This window comes from Coturnix japonica, chromosome Z, assembly GCF_054131305.1.
Source record: "Coturnix japonica strain WE chromosome Z, WE-NBRP24, whole genome shotgun sequence".
Classification (NCBI taxonomy): domain Eukaryota; kingdom Metazoa; phylum Chordata; class Aves; order Galliformes; family Phasianidae; genus Coturnix; species Coturnix japonica.
Window position 1 is genome coordinate 8,658,285 of NC_140702.1, and position 19,016 is coordinate 8,677,300.

The 19,016-nt window shown below is 51.8% G+C and overlaps 1 protein-coding gene across 1 annotated transcript; it reads right to left on the reverse strand.

Annotated features, from left to right (window-relative positions):
- Positions 1-386: 386 nt before the first annotated feature.
- On the reverse strand, positions 387-10,019 carry LOC107306634 (maestro heat-like repeat-containing protein family member 7). Its single transcript, XM_015849943.3, has 22 exons — positions 9,624-10,019; positions 9,229-9,323; positions 8,916-9,020; positions 8,641-8,726; positions 8,420-8,531; positions 8,110-8,193; positions 7,390-7,494; positions 6,879-7,044; positions 6,464-6,555; positions 5,858-6,007; positions 5,512-5,666; positions 5,266-5,404; positions 4,892-5,076; positions 4,671-4,808; positions 4,214-4,328; positions 3,722-3,874; positions 3,096-3,272; positions 2,573-2,728; positions 2,200-2,301; positions 1,937-2,039; positions 1,750-1,809; positions 387-1,507 (listed from the first exon to the last, which is right to left on the reverse strand). Exons 1-22 carry the CDS (start codon positions 9,757-9,759, stop codon positions 1,374-1,376), a joined length of 2,748 nt encoding a protein of 915 aa, XP_015705429.2. The 5' UTR covers positions 9,760-10,019; the 3' UTR covers positions 387-1,373.
- Between the last annotated feature and the right edge of the window lie 8,997 nt (positions 10,020-19,016).

Sequence of the window (19,016 nt, forward strand, 5' to 3'; positions counted from 1 at the left end):
CAAGTGCTGGGTCCTGCACTTTGGCCACAATAACCCCATGCAGCGCTATAGGCTTGGGGCTGAGTGGCTGGATGACTGTGAAGAGTTGGACTTTGCTCATCGAGCCAATGCAAATACCATCTAATTCCCAGGTAGGACAACAGTCCTGCCAAACTTGCTGTTATCTACAAGCTTATTAAGTGTGTACTTAATCCCCTTATCCAAATGTAAAATGTAAAAAAAAAAAAAATGGGATCCAAGACAGAGCCCTGGAGAAAGCCACTGTTGACCAGCGACCAATTGTGCCTGAACCTTTCACTACAGTTCTTCCACCCTGGACATCCAGTCAGTTCTTCATACCAGTTTATGCAAAACAGCACTTCCAATGATACAAGAATAAAGTTTAAAGATGTATTAAATGAATTTCTTAACTCTCCACATTTTAGCAGATCTTACATCATTTACTAGAGCTTCTATAATTGCACCAGTTTGGGGATCTCTGATTGATTTGGCAATGATATCAAATTTGGTGCTGTGAGAAAGATGAACATGTCATTACATTCTGCAAGATTCCTGAAGAATTCATGAGTGTACAAACAGAAATCAATCCTCGATTGAGATGAGTGCAGCACATTATTCTCACTTACTCCAAGATACTTGAAAATCCAGCCATATACACAAGTTGTTAAAATGTCTGAATTAGGAAATTCTGTTTCTTTGATTCATCACTCACATTCTGTGATGTGAATCGTAGAATCACAGAATCAAAGAATCATAAGGTTGATAAGGACCTACAAGATCATCTAGTCTGACCGTCCTCCCATTACTGTTGCTACAAGCCACTAAACTGGATCTCATAGCTCCTCATCCAAACACCTCTTGAACAGATGGATGGGATGGGATGGGATGGGATGGGATGGGATGGGATGGGATGGGATGGGATGGGATGGGATGGGATGGGTGCTTACAGCGAGAGTGGTGTTGATCTCACTGGTGACAGGATGAGGGGAAAAGGCCTTAGGTTGCTCCAGGGCAAGTTGGCTATCAGGAAATACTTCTTTTCAGAACAGGTTGTTAAGTGCTGGAATAGGCTCCCCATGGAGATGGCTGAGTCACCATCCCTGCATGTGTTTAAAAACCATTTGGATGTGGTGCTCGGACAAGCGGAGGCTTGTTATAGTTGGGGTAGTAATCTTAGGTCTAGGTTGGACTCGATGATCTTTAATTTCCAATAGATGCTGTGATTCTACTGCGAGGGAAGGGTGACAGCACACCGGTTTGTTTTAGTAACAGCATGGTGAAGCAACAGGGCCGTGTCTTTCAGGGAAGCCCAGCAGAGGGGCCAGCAAGGAACACACAAAGGGGTGCACGCGGCCACAGGGCTGGAGCCGGGGTTAGCTCCAAGCACAGCTGAGGCAGCAGCAAACAGTTCCCAGGCTCCATCCAGGGAGTGTCTGCAGGAGCTGGATAGTTTCAGCCACCAGGATGGAAATGGAAGGGCTGCAGGTGAGCTCCAAACTTCTCAGGGCTGATGTGGAAAAGAAAAGAGGGGAGTTAGAGCTCCTGTCAGTGCAAAGCCGCCCCACACAGCTCTTCCCAGGGCCAGCACGGAGCAGGGAGGCAGCAGGGTGCGCTGCAGTGGGGCTGGCAGCAAACGCTCGCTGCTTCACCCGCGCCGTCCCTCGTTGGGACCGGCCTTACAGCTCGCCGTCCGAGCTCCTTTTTTTCTCCCTGCCACACCGCTCTGACCTCCTCACTGCCTTCACTCACCCAGGATGACGCGGGTCAGCTTCTCCTCACGCCCATGTTTCAAGCGTAGCGCGACAAGCCCTAAGCACACACAGCCTGTCAGACCCCGCCGGCCAGCCCGCCCCCCCAGCACAGCCCCCACCCCACCATCCCTGCCGGCCTGGCCAAGCTGCCGTGGGGCACAGAAGGGCTGAGGCTGGTGGCTCACCGATGAACTCGACGGCCTCCCTTTGCAGGGGCTCCTGGGGGCTGCACAGGTAGGACAGGCTCTGCTCCAGGAATTGGTCGGCTCTGCTGCAGTAGCTGGCCAGCTGGAAGACAGCACACGTGGATGGTGTGTGAATGGCAGCAGGTTGTGCCCTCCGGTCTACAGCCATGGTAGAGGCACAGGCACTGGCCCCGTGCCCCGGGTCTGGGCTGGCAGGCCTCATTTGGGCCAGGTCTCAGGAGCTCTGGGGCACTTGTCCTCACCAGGCACTCGCCAATGCTTTGCAGCTGCTTGTTCTTCAGCAGATGTTGGAGACGCCTTTGCTTCAGGAGCTTGGCCGCGCAAAGAAGGGCTTCCTGAGAGGCCTGCAGAAAGAACAGAGACTGAGGGATGCTTCCAGTGCCCGCTGAACAGGGCCTGTGCATCCTGCACCTTGCCACAGCTCGGGGCTATCTTGGGCTCTGGTGGAAAGGAAGATGCAGTAGCTGGGGAAAGGGTGTTCTGTGCTCAGACAGATGCATGGGGCAGCTGCCACTGGATGCTGCTGGGGGTGCAGTGCAGATCCTTCCAATGCTCAGGCCATGCTGAGGGCTGAGCATCCTTCCTCCAGTGACCGCACAGCTTAGAAATGCCCACCTGAGCCACGCTCTGGTCCTGGTCATGCAGGTGGAAGAAGAGAGGCAGGAGGATGTTGCGCACTTCCTTCTTCATGTTCCATGTGCAGATGCCCTTTGCCATCTCCATGGCATCCTTGCAGAGAAGGATGGAGAGCTGCCTTATGCGTCCGGACTCCTGGTGATGCAGAACAAGGGAGGAACTCAGTCCTGCCTCCTCCAAGCCCACGGTGAGCAGGGGGGTGGGCTGGCCAACAGGGACCCAGACATCTGTAGCTCTCTGGCTCACAGCAGGAGCTGCAGTAGGCCAGCTGTGCAGGCAGCGCCGTTACACAGCGTGCATCTGCAGGGTTGCACACAGGGAGGGGCTGCCCCAGCACAACGGCCTGAGAAGCACTGAGCAAAAGGTTCCCTGCACGCAGCCAGGCACTGTGGTGGGAAAAGAATTTACAGGCCAGGCCAGTTGGACATGCAGAGGAACAGACCATGCGCTCACACGCCGCACTGCCACACAAGCTAAGCCTCCCAACACCCATCAGCCTTACATTTAAGAAGAAGGGCACTAGTAGCTCAGGCAGCTGTAGGGCAATGGATGCCATCCTCTGCTTGTCTGATTGGGGCAGCATGTTGTGGAGGACAGTCATGGCCGCTGCACCAGTGTCGCAGGGAGCATCCTGCAGTTGCTGCGTGATCCCTGGTAGCAGGTCTTGCAGAGCTACTGCCTGTGGCAAAGACAGCATTTTGTTTTCAGAAACCCCAAGCGCCATCCCAGCAAAACACCTGTGCTTACAAAGGGCACAGCCCAGGGCAGAGACCTGTTTGGGGCTGGCTCTGAGCACACGGTGACCCCGTGGGATGAGATGAGATAGGATAGGATGGGATGGGATAGGACAGGATGGGATGGGACGGAGTGGGATGGGATGGGACGGGACGGGATGGGATTAGATGGTGTGGAATGAGATGGCATGGGACGAGATGGAGGGCTGCTGCCTTTGGCTCCTGAAGCAGCCATTTGTGTCAGAGCTGCCCTCAGTGGCTGATGAAGAAGGCAGTGAGGCAGTGGAGAGGTTGACACCTCACAGGGTTCCAGACAAAGTCTATGGGCACCACTGCCTGGAGCTGGGCTGCAGGCCCTCTTTGCCATCTGTCTGCCTCCGTGCCACCTGCTCACCAATGTGTGTAATGCAGACAGCTTGATCAAGCTGGTGGCAGCCAATTCACGCATCACTGAGTTCTGATTCTGCAGATGTGACTGGAGAAGGCTCAGGATGCTGCTCCTGCGAACGTAATCCGTGATCTCAGTGATCCCAACGCAGTCCAGCAGCTGAAACACACCCAGCAGCACCATGAGAGGCTGTCTGCATCGGTAGGATTCCTGTTCTGAATTGCCCCTCCCACAAGGCCCAGGGCAGAGCCCAAGGGTTTGCCACAGTTCTGCCCCGTGGCATGCAGCACAGCTTCCTTGCCTGCTGCTCCTGCCGACCTTTTTCCTCAGTCTCATGGGGAAAAACGCCTCATGGCAGGGATGCCCCCAGGCCGGGATGACTTGGCTGAGAGTGCAGGCACCAGCCCTGCTCTGTCGACTGGCAACCCTCCCCACTCTGCCAGAAACCCCGAGGTTTCAGAAGCACCTCCAGGAGGCACTGCTTGCCTCTAAGCCCACCTCAGTGAACACAGCCATGGCCCCGACTTCACTGTGCTCCCGTCTCTGGCAGAGTGTTATGAGTGTTTCTTCCAACACCATGGCACAGCAGTGTGATCCCATGTTTGCTAGCGCCCTGCCCAGGGGAAGAACGCAGAGATGTGCTCAGTTTGCTGAGAGAAGCCTCGCCTACACACAAGTTGTGGCCTTCCCAGAGGTGCCTGTTGGTGACCACCTCAGCTTCCCAGGCCCCTGGGCTCTTCCCATGCTTGCTGGCCACCCTTCTGGCTGCTCTGACACACAGCTCCGGCACAGGCCATGCATGCAGAGCACCAGCAATAGCCAGAGCCAGTGGTGCGCAGGGAAAGGGCTCTCTGGGAGGTGACAGACCCTGTGAGTCCCCTCTCACCTAGGCAACAGCATCCCCTCTCCAAGGGAAAAGAGCTGGGGAGACGGGGACGACTGGGGTGGCTCTCACCTGGTCAGCACAGCCACGCCTTTGTGATAGGTCTCAAGGTTCATAAGCATGTTCCAGCCGCCCTGCTTCCCGATGTCCTCCACCACACTGTCATCCATCAGGTGATGGAAAAGAGCTTTCACATTCTCCACCGCAAACCTGCAGGCACAGCAAAGCGTGTGTCACACAGGGAGCCCTGGTTCTGGGCCTGGGGCAGAGATCTGGCAGCAGGGATGGAGCACCTGATGTCATTCGCACATGACGCATTGTTTGTTGTATTTCTGTCCAGGTTGAAGCAGCCAGACTGTGAGCACTGCAGGGCAAAGGATACCTCAAAGAGCAGTGGCCCGTACAGCTTGCGCATCAACAGCAATGCACAGCCTTTTGTGGAGGGCAGATGCAGGATTGTGTGCATGGCATGGCGTATCTGCAGAAAACACCCGGGGATGGCCCTCAGCATACAGCTGCCCCTGCAGTGCTGCCCAAGCCTGCAGGCTAGGAGGTTGCGGTTCAAGGGCAGGGGATGAGAGGATGAGGGGCTGCAGAAGGGAGGGAAGCGGAAGGGAGGAGAGTAGAGCCCTGCCAGAAGTGAGTGAGGTGTCATCTAGAAACCCACAGTCAGGTGAGTGGTGCAGCTGTGGCCTGAAGCAATGCTATCGTGCCCAGAGTGTGGCCATTCCTTCAGCAGGCTGTTCACCGTAACCACTGCAAGGCTGGATTCAGAGGCCACTGTCTGCCACACGATTGTGAAAGACCTGCAGAGACAAAGTGCACTGTGTCAGGGTCTGCTCCAGCCACCATCCTTTGGCCTGTGCTGGCCTCAAAGGTCTTAAGCCATCCATGAGGTGGGCAGGCCCCGCACCTGTTGCACCACGGGATGTCACGCAGCATAGTCCGGACTATGCACTGTGGGTGCGAGCGCGTGATCTGCAAAAGGGTCCGGATCACGATGTCCCGGAGCGACTCAGTGATGTCTGACTCGAGATGGTAACAGATGCTCTGCACAATCTGTGGCATCTGGAGGAGGCACAAGGGCACTGAGATGGAGCACAGCCACAGCCCCAGCTGCCACCGGGAACTGCTGCATCCCTCCCGTGGTGCTTCACCAGATTGAAAAGCCAACCGAGCTCCTAAGCCCCACTCTCAGGTCAGGAGAAGCAGCTCCCAGAGAACAAAAACACAGGGCAATGTGCCAGAATACTGCTTACCACCAAGATCCAAGAGCTCTTATCTGTCAGGACCTCATTACACGTGTTGGCAACCACCTCGATGTTAGAGACCTTCGGATGCGTCATGCCCTCCAGGACAGTTAGGATAAAGTTCCCCTTCTCAGTGGGGCTGAGCAAACTGCCCACAACCTGTGGGAAGGAGGAAAGAAGATAAGACCTGATGCACTGTGTTTAATGGTGGTGGGATGCGTGTGAGCAGCACAGATGGCTCTGGAGAGAGAGACTTGGGGCAGCACTGGCACTGCACCCCAGGGGAGCCCAGTGCTGGGTTGTCTGACTGCAGCTGCAGTGGGTGTGGAGAGCAAGTTGTTCAGAGCAAAGGCTGGGCTGGAAGTCAGGGTCACAGAGCACTGGTTCACAAGTAGCTGAGGATCACCGATGGGCAGAACAGCTGCAGTCACAGCTCTGACACTGGGATAAAGCCTTTGGCTACTCCCTGCTGAGACACGGTTGGACCCTGCAGCCGGACTGCTGAGAGGCCAAGATAGCCCCTTGCCTCATGCCCCCACTTCCTGGCGCATTGGCTCATGTAAGCCTCCTGCCAACCCCTCCATCAGGCATCCCAGCAGGGGAAAAGCTGCTTACCAGTGTATTCGCGACAGCATACACGGGGCAGAAGTGGTCCCAGGATCCTTCCTCTGTGTTTAGTTTGGGCTTGCCATATCTGAACTCGTAACCTGGACAGCAGAAGAAACAAAGAGTGGTAGGAAGAAGGTAGAGAAGCTGGAGATTGTAGAAAGTAATAAGAGTGCATGTGCCAAAGATCTGAGGCAGACAAAGAAAGCCACCCTCTTCAGTGCCAGGGAGGATGTGCCAAGGCAGAAGCGTGCCTGTTTCAAGGGGTAGAAGGCAAGACCACCTCTCAGGCAAGGCAGGAGAGCTAGGTCTAACTTTCTGCTCTGAAAGAGGACAGAAGCCCTGCCATGCTGCTGCTACAGGCTCCCCAAGGAGAGGAAGGTGGCCAAAGAGGTGCAACCCAACCCATCCCAGCCTCTCTTACCATGGTGTACTGCCAGGGTTCTGTGGATGGCATGCAGAACCTCTAACGACCCATGCCTGATGTCCTCGTCCTCCTCAGCATAGCACAGAGTGAGGTGTCCCAACAGCTGCCCCAGGAAAATCTCAGACTTCTTCTCTAAGAAGAAATCGTCATCTCTGATTTCCTCCTGTTGAGACAAGCATAGGCAAGGCAGAGTTAGCTGGGCTGAACTTGAGGCTAAAGCCCTGACCTCCCAGAGCAGCAGCAGGAGCTGAATGTCAGCACTTTGGCCAGCTCTGCCCTGGGCCATGCAGGGGCTGACCCATGGCAGGCTCACTTCTCGGTGAGGAGCACATTGACTGCCTTTGGTGGGAACTGTTGAAGGGTTTTGAATGGCTGCGGGATTTTGGTGTCTAGGGGACTCTGTCCCAGGACTGCTGGTTTTGCAGGGTGCCCAGAACTACCAGCTCCTGGAGGCACCAGGAAGGGTCAGGAGGGGGCTTTGATGCTCCTTGTCCAACTGGCTCTTTACCTCCATCAGAAAAGCTGGGACCAGGACCTTGCTCAAGGTGGCAATCCTCTCCATGGCACACCGGCGCATTCTCACACTCTCAGAGTTGATGCAGGGCATCAGAGCCTAAGAAGACAAATGCTGCTGGTCAGCCGCAGGATGCGATGGCAGCTCCTGGAGCAGCCACTCTGCCAGGCACCTGGAGGGGTGCTGACAAGGCACCCAGGCTTCCCCTGAACAGGAGAAGAGCCTGGAACAGAGATCCGGCCTCCTGGCATCCTCAGGAATGGCTGCCCCAGTGGAGACCTGCTGCGGTCACTGATAATCATCCCCAGCTCCTAAAAAATGACCTTGGTCCCCACTCCAGGAGGGAAGGGCTTTGGAGCTGGCACACTGCTGGGTGCTTTCAGTGGCCAGAAGAGAGTTTTGAGGCTAAGCTGACTTTGCATGACAGCCACATCCCAGCAGACCTCAGCCTTGCTGACATCCAGCAGGAAGAGCATTACCAAGGCAGGCAAGGAAGGCAGTGGGTCAGCGGTGCCAGTTGCCACTGCGGGGTCTGGGAAGGGCACTCAACGGCCTTCCAATGCTCAGGTGCAAACCACTGTGTTTTGGGTGGTCATGCCCCATGCCCCACTGCACACTCTCTGTGCCTGCTTCTGGGATGCAGTGCCCACCCTAGACTGTCCCTTTGGAGGAAGGAAGAGCCCCTGTGAGCCCTGCTCTTTGCACTTGCCAGACCTTCATGATCACCAGGTCGAGGGTGGCGAAGCCTGGCCAAAGATGCAGCAGTGTTTGCAGCATGCTGTCCAGAGATTTCTGGAGCTGCAAGAAGAACAAAGCAGGTGTGCACTTTTCCTTACTCTTTCTCTGCAGGAAGCTGGCTTCAACTCCTGCCACCTGAGGCAGAATTCAGCCACCCTGTGGAGCCAGAAGCCCACCCTGTGGTGCCTCAGGCTCTGCCTTGGCTGTCTCCTTCCAGCAGCCAAAGCTAACTGGAAGAAGCCTGCAAACTGGCTGGCAGGCTCTCTGTAGCACAGCCAATGCTTACCTGATCGTAGAGGGGAACATCAAAGGTGTCCATCTCACTCTGATCAGCGAGAGAGCAGATGTAGCTAATGCAGGGGCTGAGGTGCTGTCTGATCTGGTCTGTAGTCTCACTGCTGCAAGGAGAGGGAACACCTGTTGGATGCTGGCAGCTGGGACGTGCCTGCTGCCAACGGGTCCCTGCTGTGGAGAGGCCCTAGCACAGCCGGGCTGTGGGGCACTTGCCTCTTTGCAGCGATGATGAGTACGGTGTGCCTGCCCAGGCACTTCACTGGGCACTTGTAGCTGGGGAATTTCTCTCGCAGTAGCACCTGGAGGGAGACAGACAGCACAGCTGAGCTGGGACACGGGAGCTGCCGGCGGCAGAAGCCCCATGGCCAGCAGGAAGATCGGTGCCTACAGAGACCTGTCCCACTACAGAGACCCGTCCCACTCGTCCCCGTTGGCCAGTGTCCAGCCAGCTCAGCCCCCTCCCTCAGCCTCACCGGGTGCCCGCTCACCTCGTGCTGTGCTTCTAGCTTGCCGTCAGGCAGGTACCTCCCCTCCAGCCGCAGCTTGCAGACTGTGCGGAGGGAGGCCAGGAACCTCATCATCGCATCCAGCTCCTGACAGTCGGGGACACGGGAGACAGACGAGAAGGGTGAGAGGGGGCAGGCACGGACAGCGGGGCCGCTGAGCCGAGGGGGTGCTGCGATGCTGCGGAGGGCAGCAGCTCTGCTCTGCCAGCAGCCTTCCTTTAGCCTGAGCGCAGGCAGCAAGCGAGGCTGGGAGCAGCGGACAGAGCCTGGCGCCGACCGAGTCGTACGTCGTTACCTTCTCCGGGCAGGCGAGGAAGGACCAGAAGAACTCGCAGTCCGCCTTCTCCGTGTCATCCAGCTGTTCGACGTCGGAGGCAGCGGAAGCATCATCTGTTTTAGAAGGAGCGGGGGGAGCTGTGGCCAGGGGCGGGAGGCAGGCGAAGGAGCCGTGCCCTCTCCGGCTCCGTGCCCGCTGCCGTGCAGACGGGGAGCCCCGCGTCGGTGCACTGGTGCCCTCTCTTCTCCTGGCGGTGCGGGGAACGAGGCTCCCGGAGAAGGGCAGGGTGCGCTCCCTGGCCCCGGTGCTGTCCATCCCGGTTCCGACCGTCGCTCGAGCCCCGACCGCAGCCCGCCATGAAGCCCGGAGCCCGGGCCGAGATTGGCCGTGCCCAGTGCCTCCTACGTACTCACCGGTCTCCTCTAACAACTCTTGGTCATCTGACTCTGTCGTCGAAGAACAGAGGGACAGGGACTCCGGGAGAACAGCATCGGTCCAATCGGAGGCTTCCTCGGGATCCGGGCTGTTCTCGGATTGTCTCGTCGCCATCCTCCTGGACGCTGCGAGGCTGCTGTTTCGGTGCCGGGTAGCCCCAGGTGTTCCATGGGCGCGTCACAAGAGGCCCCGATGGGACTGACCCGTACCGGCGTCACTGTGGGTGCTTGGACGTGCGGAATGGGACGTTCTGGTTCCGGTTGAGACAGCGTTAGCAATACGTCAGCGTCAGCAGTTGTTGCTGAGCAATAGGTGCCATCCCAGGGCCGGGCCGGGCCGGGCTGCTTGGTATTATTTGCAGGCAGACCGTTCCATTCAACGCTGTTGAGGCTCGTGGAGCTCTTCCAAAGGCATGCTGTAAAGCCCTACTGCGAATTGGAATGACGAGCCTTAGTAAGGCTGTTGGAGCACGTCCAGAGGAGGGCCACAAAGATGATCCCAGGAATAGAGCAGCTCTCATACGAGGACAGGCTGAGAGCTGAGGCTAGGAACGGGAACTACTCATCTTTCGAAGGGTCCTCATGGCAGTTCCCTACTATATATAGTGAGGTTTCTGACGAGACTTAGAAAAGCTCTTTACAGTGATGAGTGCTGGGAGGACGAGAGAAAATAGGGCTAATTTCAAACAAGAGGCCCTCAGTCTGGTTATAAGGACAAACTTTCCTGCTGCAAAGACATTCCAGCAGAGAAGCAGGTTATCTGCAGAGCTTACACCCTGTTCTGGGAACTTTCCAAGACATGACTGGACGAGGTTCAAGAGTTGGGAAGCTGAGGCTCCTGTGAACAACTCTTTCCTGCGATCAGGGAAATAATGTTGAGCTGCATCAGACTCTAAAGCATTATATAAATGTGGAAATCCATTTAGGGCACAGCAGCTCAAATGTGTTACCATTGCAGGATGCTCAGCTTCTGTGCTAGAAGCCACCTGCAGAATGCTAGTTTCTAAAGATTTAAATGATCAAGTAAGATTTAGGATATTTATTTGTGTCAAACTCCTTAACTGTATATTTATGTGCTATAACGTGTAGGCATTTATGGCTTACATTTGCTGTGTTTTGTCACGGGGATATCCCTAGATATCAGTCCGTGACAGGGGGCATAGGCCCCGGGAAAAGAGAGAAAAGGGAGACGAAGGAGTGAAGGAAAAAGAAAAGGCGCTTTGCCACGGGACCCGGCCGGCCCCGGGCCACGCGCTCCGAGGGAGGGGGTAGGGCAGAGAGCGAGCAGATCGTTCTAACAGAGAGCAAACACGAGGGCAGCGATCTGAGGAGGAACGGTGATTTACTACATGGAACCAAATGAAGCAAAGCGAGAGGGACGAGAGTAGGAGTCGAACCACAACGGTGCAAGGGAAGCACGCGCTTTGCTCCGCGGCCAGCCGAGACGGCCCGAGGCAGAGAGCGGCTGGGGCCGGTGCGGAGTCCCACCCCGCTTCCTCTCCGCGCCGAGTCCAACGGGGATGCCGCCCGTCCCCTCCGCTCCGGGAAGCCCAGATGCCCCAAACGGCGGTAACACGGAACAGGAATGTGAACTCTGTAACTGCCGCTTCTCTGCGTGGTGATCTGATGCTCCTAAGAAGCTCCAAGTCCTAACCAGCTGAGGGAGAGCGAAGGAAACCCCCTCTTCCCTCGCTCCCAGCGGCCCAGCAGCTCTGCCATGTTTGGGCAGAGCGAGTTTTGTTGCCGGCCCTTCCCCGTGCCAGTAACGGCGGAGCGCTGCGAGTGCAGCGAACAGCTGCGGGAGGTGGCTTGGCACGGCAGTTTGCACGGCTGCTTGCACGCCTGTTTGCATGGCTGAGCGAGTAGGCAGGGCAAGGCACGGCACCTTGCCATATACAAGGGGGCTTAACCGGTCACTTAATAAATACCTGCTCTCCGGACACCTCCCCGTGCAACCACTGTCTCCACACGGCAGCTAGCTGCTGCTAAAAGGGATCTGCAGACTCAGACTGAAAGCATGTATGTCCATGCTGCTGTTCAGTTCCCTGGCTGCAGAGAATACGGGTCAGCATGGATACCACTTGTGAACAGTACGAACAGGCAGGTGATCTCCTTAGCCATGGTGGTAGAGCTAAAGGAGGAAGTTGGAAGGTTGATGAGTGTTTGGGATTGTGAGAGCCACAATCAGGTTGAGAGCTTGTGGGTTAAAATCAAGGATCAGTCCAGTAACGGGCATGCAGTGGATGTGGTATGCTACAGGCCACCTGATCAGGCAGAAAATCCAGGAGATTCCTGGAATCTGTTGAGGATGACAGTGTAGACCAGTTGTTAGATGGACCAACCCGAGGTGAAGCCTTACTGGATCTGGTGCTCACCAATGTGGATGACAGCATTAGAGAGGTTAAGATTGGAGGCAGCCCGGGCTGTAGTGACCATGCCCTGGTGGAGTTGGTGACCTGGAGGAACGCAGGCCTGGCAAAAAGCAGAGTCAGGACCATGAGGTTCAGGAGAGCAAACTTTGGGCTGCTCAGGGAACTGCTGGATGGGAAACTGTCCCTAAGGACATGGGCACAGAACAGCTGGCAGCTCTTTAAGGATACCCTTCTGAGAGCACAAGAGTTGTCCATCCCCCAGCCAAAGAAGCTGAGCAGGGGAGGCAGGCAACTGACACAGCTGAGCAAGGACCAGCAACTCAAATTGAAGGAAAAGGGAAATGAACAGGAAGGGGAAGCAGGGTTGTGTGTCCTGGGAGAAATACAGGGCTGTTGTCCGTGTGTATAGAGATAGGATTGGGAAAGCCAAGGTGCAGACAGAGCTGAACTTGGAGAGGGATGGGAATGATAACAAGAAGGGGTTCTTCAGGTACACATGCAAGAGGAGGCAGGCCAAGGAGGGTGTTCCCCCTCTGATGAAAGGTAATGGGGAGCAGGCTTCCTCAGACATAGAAAAAGCTGAGGTACTCAGTGAGTGCTTTGCCTTGGTCCTCACTGGTTGTCAGGCTTTCCATGTCTGCCAAAAGCCTGAACCCCTACGTGAGGGTGTGGGTAGTAGATTCCATCTCACTGTAACAGCAGAACATGTCCGAGACCTGCTCGTGATACTGAACATCTGTAAGTCCATGGGGTGGTATGATCTCCATCCAAGGGTTCTGAGAGAGATGTCTGATGTGGTTACTGAGCTGCTTTCCATCATATTTGAAAAATCACAGCTATCTGGTGAAGTCCCTGGTGACTGGGAAAAGGAGACTTTACCTCGTGTTTATGAAAGGGAGAAAGGAAGACCCAGGGAACTAAAGGTCGACGAGCCTCACCTCTGTGCCTGGGAAGATCATGGAGCAGATAGATCCTTGTAGAAGCTATGTTCAGGCACATACAATGCAAAGAGGTGATCTCAGACAGCCAGCATGGTTTCACCAAGGGCACATCTTGCCTGACCAATCTGGTGGCCCTCTATGATGGAGTGACGGCATTGGTGGTCAATGGAAGGGTGACTGATATCATCTTCCTAGGCTTCTGCCTGACGTGGTCGCTCAGCACATCCTTCTCCCTAAGCTGTGGAAGTATGGATGTGAGGGATGGACTGTATGGTGGATAAGGAATTGGTTGGCTGGATGCAGCCCAAGGGCTGAGATCAACGATCCTGTGTCAGGGTGGAGGCCAGTCATCAACAGTGTCATCAATTTATAAGCAATACGCCCATGAGTCAACGATATTCCAATCAGAAAATTTTATTGATTGTAGCGGGTAAAACAAAAAGGCAATTCAGCGCTGGACGACAGGGGGATTATCGTTCCTCCAACTGCCGCGCGTTCCTGTTCCTTGCAACTTGTTTTGTATTGTCAGTTCCCGGGTGTGCTGGTATCCGACTGGTCGGCCGTGATCGTTCGGCTAGTGTGTCGTTAGTTGATTGGTCCTTCCTTGAGACTTTCTGAGACTTGCAAAATCTACCCGTAAATTCGCGCGTTTTACAAACATTGTTGCCACATCCTGGTCTTAATGAGCAAACACTTTATCACAGTCCCCCCTTTTATTGTATCATTTTGTTTTGCTCATTAAACCGTTTTAGTTCTTGTCGACTCCATTCTAGAGCATCCTCTTCTGGTTCCCCATTAATGGGTTCATATTTTTCCCTAACCACCATTAGGTGGGCTGCCTCAAGTCGATTCTTAACGATAGTTATTAGTTTATTAAAGATACAAGGTCCGAAAGTCAGCCCCAATATTATTATAACTACCGGTCCCATTATTGTTGATAATAAGGTGGTGAACCAAGGGGAACTATTAAACCAATTTTCATACCAGCTTCTCTGAGACTCTTGGGTTCTTTTCCTCTGTTCCAATTGTTTTCTTAATTCAGCCATTGTGTCTACTGCTACCCCCATTTGGTCTACGTAAGTGCAGCATTGCTCTTTGAGAGCCACGCATAATCCTCCTTGCTGTAAGAGGAGGAGATCCAATCCCCTTCTATTTTGTAACACCACCTCGGATAAGGATCGTACTGATTTTGTGAGCGCATTTATGGCCTCATCTATTTTCTGTAGGTCTTCATCCACAGACTGTCTAAGGGTTCTCAATCCTTGTGGTTGATTAACTAGGGATGCTACTCCGGTCCCCAGTCCGGCACCTCCTATAGTCAATAACATTGCAATGGTCAGGGCTGTGAATGGTTCCCTTTTTACCAAGTGGTGTTCAGCAGTTTCTTTTTGACTAACCACATAATCCTTAGGGTGATAAATAATTCGTGGAACTATAATTACTTGTATACAGTACTCAGTGGTTTGGTTAAATATTTTGGTCGACAAGCATGTAGTGACCCCTAGTTTAGCACATACCCATTTGGCATTGACTGCGGGTAGGAGCCAGTCCGATGGCTTCTCCTGACTCTGCAGTTCTATAGTTTTATTACATAAATGTCGTTTTTCTAAAGATCGTGTGTCTGTACCTCTGTGCCCCATCCTTCGTTAATGAGACTTAATGCCATTATTAAGTGAAATAGTCTTAGATAGGCGGTTTCCCCACTGCAGTAGCGGGTCTTTAATTGTTTAGGGGGGTTATTCCCAGCCTTGGGGCGTTTCCTGGATCCTGAGTCTTTGGATCCATTCGTAATGGAGCAAACCCCTCCACACACTTTATCTCCTCTGCCTCGCCCATCAACTCGGTTGCCTCGAGACGTGGGGTGTATCATCTTCTCGGCAGCAAGAGTATTCTTCAGGAGGGGCAGTTGCTTGCTCTCCTTCTAAGTGGGTCTTAAGGTACAAGTACTTCAGTTCTAATCCCCGATCTTTGGGATGCCACAACCTGCTCCTTTTACCCACCGATGACACACCCACGTAATGCTAGTCAGGATCCGGATTTACCCCTTTTTCTTTCAAATTTTCCCTTCTAAGAGAATCCCCGTTTCTGCAATGGGTCCACCACCTCTCTAAGTATACAGATAAATGACAATTGTGTCTACAATAAGCGTATTACAAGTTATTTATACATGCTAAGTCTAAGTATTCCACTCTGGTATTCCACACTTATATAATCAATGAACCACCAACAATACACTAACTCATGTTTTTATGTTCCCCATCGGAGGTCTTCGTGACAGTTTTACTCTCAAATCACCCGCTGGACTAGTGACTCTCCATTCGTGATTTCGTATTGGGCCCTTAACACGACTAGCATGTGTCCATCCTTTTTCGGCAGTCCTGATGGCTGTATTAGTAGTCAATAGTACCAGATAGGGACCTTCCCATTGAGGCTGCAGTGTGGTTTCTCTCCAGGTCTTTATCAGAACCCAATCTCCAGGCTTTATCTGATGGAGGGTAATGTCAAGAGGGGGTCTTTGAGTCAATTGTCCCTTTTTCCACAATTCCTGTTTATACTTCATTAATTCCGTGGTATAAGCTTGAATGTTCTTATCTAACACCCCCGGGTGATCTTTAGGGGTTCCCGCATCATATGGCATTCCGTATAACATTTCGAAGGGAGATATCCCTATGTCAGCCCGGGGCTGGGCCCTAAGGTTTAAGAGGGCCAGGGGGATGCATTTTATCCATGAGAGTTTAGTTTCTAACGTTAATTTGGCCAATTGCTTCTTTAGTTCTCCATTCATTCTCTCTACTCGCCCTGAACTCTGTGGGTGCCAGGGAGTATGTTCTTCCCATTTTATTCCCAAGGCTTCAGCTATATTTCTAGTGATTCTTGATGTAAAGTGTGGTCCTTGATCCGAATCTATTACTTCTGTTACCCCATACCTAGGGATGATTTGTTCGAGTAATATTTTTGTTACTACCTGAGCTGTTGCTTTAGTTGTGGGGAATGCCTCTACATAATGTGTGAGGTGGTCTATTATGACTAATACATATTTATATCTTCCTACTTTAGGAAATTCGGTAAAGTCAATTTGGACTCTAGAAAATGGCCTAACGGCCAAGGGTCTTCCCCCCATAGGCAGTTTTCTTTGTACGGCTCTGTTTATCTTTAAGCACGTAATACATCCTTGAGTAATATGTCTAGCTAAATTATGTAGGCCTATACACATGTACTTAGTGGCAAAATGATCTATTAAAGCTTGGCTTCCCCAGTGGGTCCGTTCGTGCAACTGGGTCAGCACCTGAGATGCTATTGACTTAGGCAGTACCTCTCTCCCATCAGCTAAGTGCCACTTCCCTTCTGCGTTTTTTGTTATTCCCATTTGATTAAGTTTTTGTTCCTCCTTCGGAGTAAACGAAGGGGCCTCATCATGTGTCAATTCTTCCTGCCTCTCCTGCCTCAGGACCAATTCCCTGAGGGCAGCTTGCTTAGCTTCTAGGTCTGCTGCATTATTTCCTCTAGTCTTGTAATCGGTCCCCTGTTGGTGTCCTCTAAGGTGTACCATCGCTATCTTCTTTGGTTTTCGTAGGGCCACTAAGAGTTGCTTTATTAATTCTTGATGTATTAAGTCCTTTCCTTGGGAATTTATCAATCCCCTTTCTTCCCAAATCTTCCCAAAGGTATGTATTATCCCATAACTATATTTGGAATCGGTATAGATAGTGCCCTCTTTTCCCTGTAATCTTTTTTGTGCCTGTAAAACAGCATACAGCTTGCAAGCTTGAGCTGACCAAGTGTTATTCAAGGGTCCTGATTCCAATACCCGGAGGGTCTTTCCATCTACTATTGCATAACCTGATCTTCTCTTTCCCTCCACTACTCAAGAGGATCCATCCACAAATAATTTTTCCCCTTCTCTTAATTCTTCTTCCTCTAAATCTGGTCTGATTTTTGTTTGTTCTTCTATCGTATGTAAACAGTTATGAATGAGTCCCACATTTTCGGGTTTTCCATATAAGAATTCTGCAGGATTCTGGAGACTTGTGGTCTCCAGGCTTAAGTTAGGGGCTTCCAGTAAGATACCCTCATACTTTAGAAGACGAGAATCAGATATCCATTTTTCAGCTTTTTGTTGGAGCATGTTTCTAATATTGTGGGGAGATAGTACCTTTATATTGCTGTTAAAAGTAATTTTCCTGGCTTCTTCTACCAATAACGCACACCCAACAATTGCTTGTAAGCAAGTGGGCCATCCTCGGCTCACAGGGTCTAATAATTTTGACAAATATCCAACAGGTTTCTTCTTCCCTGCCCAATCCTGTGTTAAAACCCCATACGCTGTACCGCTGTCTATGTTAACGAATAAATAAAAGGGTCTTTTTAAGTCAGGCAGGCTCAAGACAGGGGCATTGATGAGATCCTCCTTCAGCTTTTGTAGATTCTCTTCATCTTGTCTATCCCACTTTATTAATCCATCGGTACTGAGCTTTTGATATAGGAACTTTACTGCTATAATTTTCAATCAATTGCCTACAATATCCCTCTAATCCCAGCAATTGTCTTATTTGTCTCTTATTACTTGGCAACGTCGGGGACAATATTCCTTGTATCCTTTCAGGATCTATCTTCTTTTCTCCTTTACTCAGGTAATGCCCTAGATATCTAACCTCCTCTTCCACAAATTGCAATTTCCTTTTTGATACTTTAAGTCCTTTCAGTCCCAAAAAGTTCAGCAATTTAATACTTTCTTTCCAAACCTTTCCCTCATCCTCTCCAGCAATTAATAGGTCATCTACATACTGTATTAATTTGGTATCAGGATCTAGCTGATACTCTTGCAGGATCTGTTCTAGGGCTTGCCCAAACAAATTAGGGGATTCTGTGAAGCCTTGGGGGAGTACAGTCCACCTTAATTGCTGTTTTCTGTTAGTATCTGGGTCTTCCCACTCAAATGCAAAATAATCGCGGCATGTCTCATCTAAAGGGCAAGCCCAAAAAGCATCTTTTAAGTCTATGACACTATACCACAAGTTGTCGGGCCCTAATTTACTTAGCAACGTATAGGGATTAGCTACAACTGGGAACCTAGATACAGTGCGCTTGTTAATTTCCCTCAGATCATGAACCAACCGATATGTTCCATCTGGTTTCTTTACCGGTAATATAGGGGTATTAAATGGGGACATACAGGGTTCCAGTAATCCTTTGCTCACTAATCTATCTATTTCTGGTTTGAGACCCCTCCTTCCTTCCAGGGAAATAGGATATTGTTTTATTTTTACTGGGATTTCAGGATTCTTGATTTTTACCGTGAAAGGGGGTATTTTTAGTTGTCCCACACTCTCGGGGGTATACCAGACATCAGAATTGATCTCTTGTTCATCCTCTACCCTAAGGGGGCAGAGTTTGACTCTCAATTCTTTATTCTCTACTTCTAGTCCTATGCCTAATGCAATAATCAGATCCCGTCCTAACAAATTGAACTCCGCTTCAGGCAGTATCAAGAAATCACCCAACCCCACTTTGGACTCTGCTTCTATCATTACATTCTTAACTATTCCTACTGTGAAGGGTTCTCCCTTTGCTCCTATTACTTTGGTAGTTTCCCGGGAAGGTTTGCATCCGAGGGGGATCTGTTGTATAGTAGACCTTTCTGCTCCTGAATCTACTAGAAACTCTACCTCCTCAGCTTGGGGACCAATTTTCAATTTTATCAAGGGCTCCTGTTGTTTCTGGGTCCCCAATATATATAGCCCCTGACACCCCTAGTCTTCTTGGAAGGACTTTTCGTCTCTCATTCTAACCCTGCAGTCCCTCTTCAGGTGTCCCTTTTTCCTGCAATAATGGCATATTCTCTCCTCCTTCCTGTTTTCAGGCTTCCTAAATTTTTGCTGTCCTGGAATTCGATTTTGCGTCCATCCCCCCATTTTCCTTTCCAATTCCCTACTTTCTCTGACTGCCGCTACCATCATTCTAACCTGCCTATTCTGCCATTCTTCTTCCCATCTTACATATACTTTTTGAGCTTCCCTCAAAAGTTCATCAAGCCCCCGATCCTGCCAATTTTCTATCTT

Coding starts and splice junctions, on each gene's coding strand:
- LOC107306634 (XM_015849943.3), bottom strand. CDS start 9,759: ATGGCGACGAGACAATCCGAGAACAGCCCGGATCCCGAGGAAGCCTCC. Junction 8,532..8,640: donor CTCATCATCGCTGCAAAGAG/GCAAGTGCCCCA, acceptor CTCTCCTTGCAG/CAGTGAGACTACAGACCAGA. Junction 5,405..5,511: donor GACATCCCGTGGTGCAACAG/GTGCGGGGCCTG, acceptor TTGTCTCTGCAG/GTCTTTCACAATCGTGTGGC.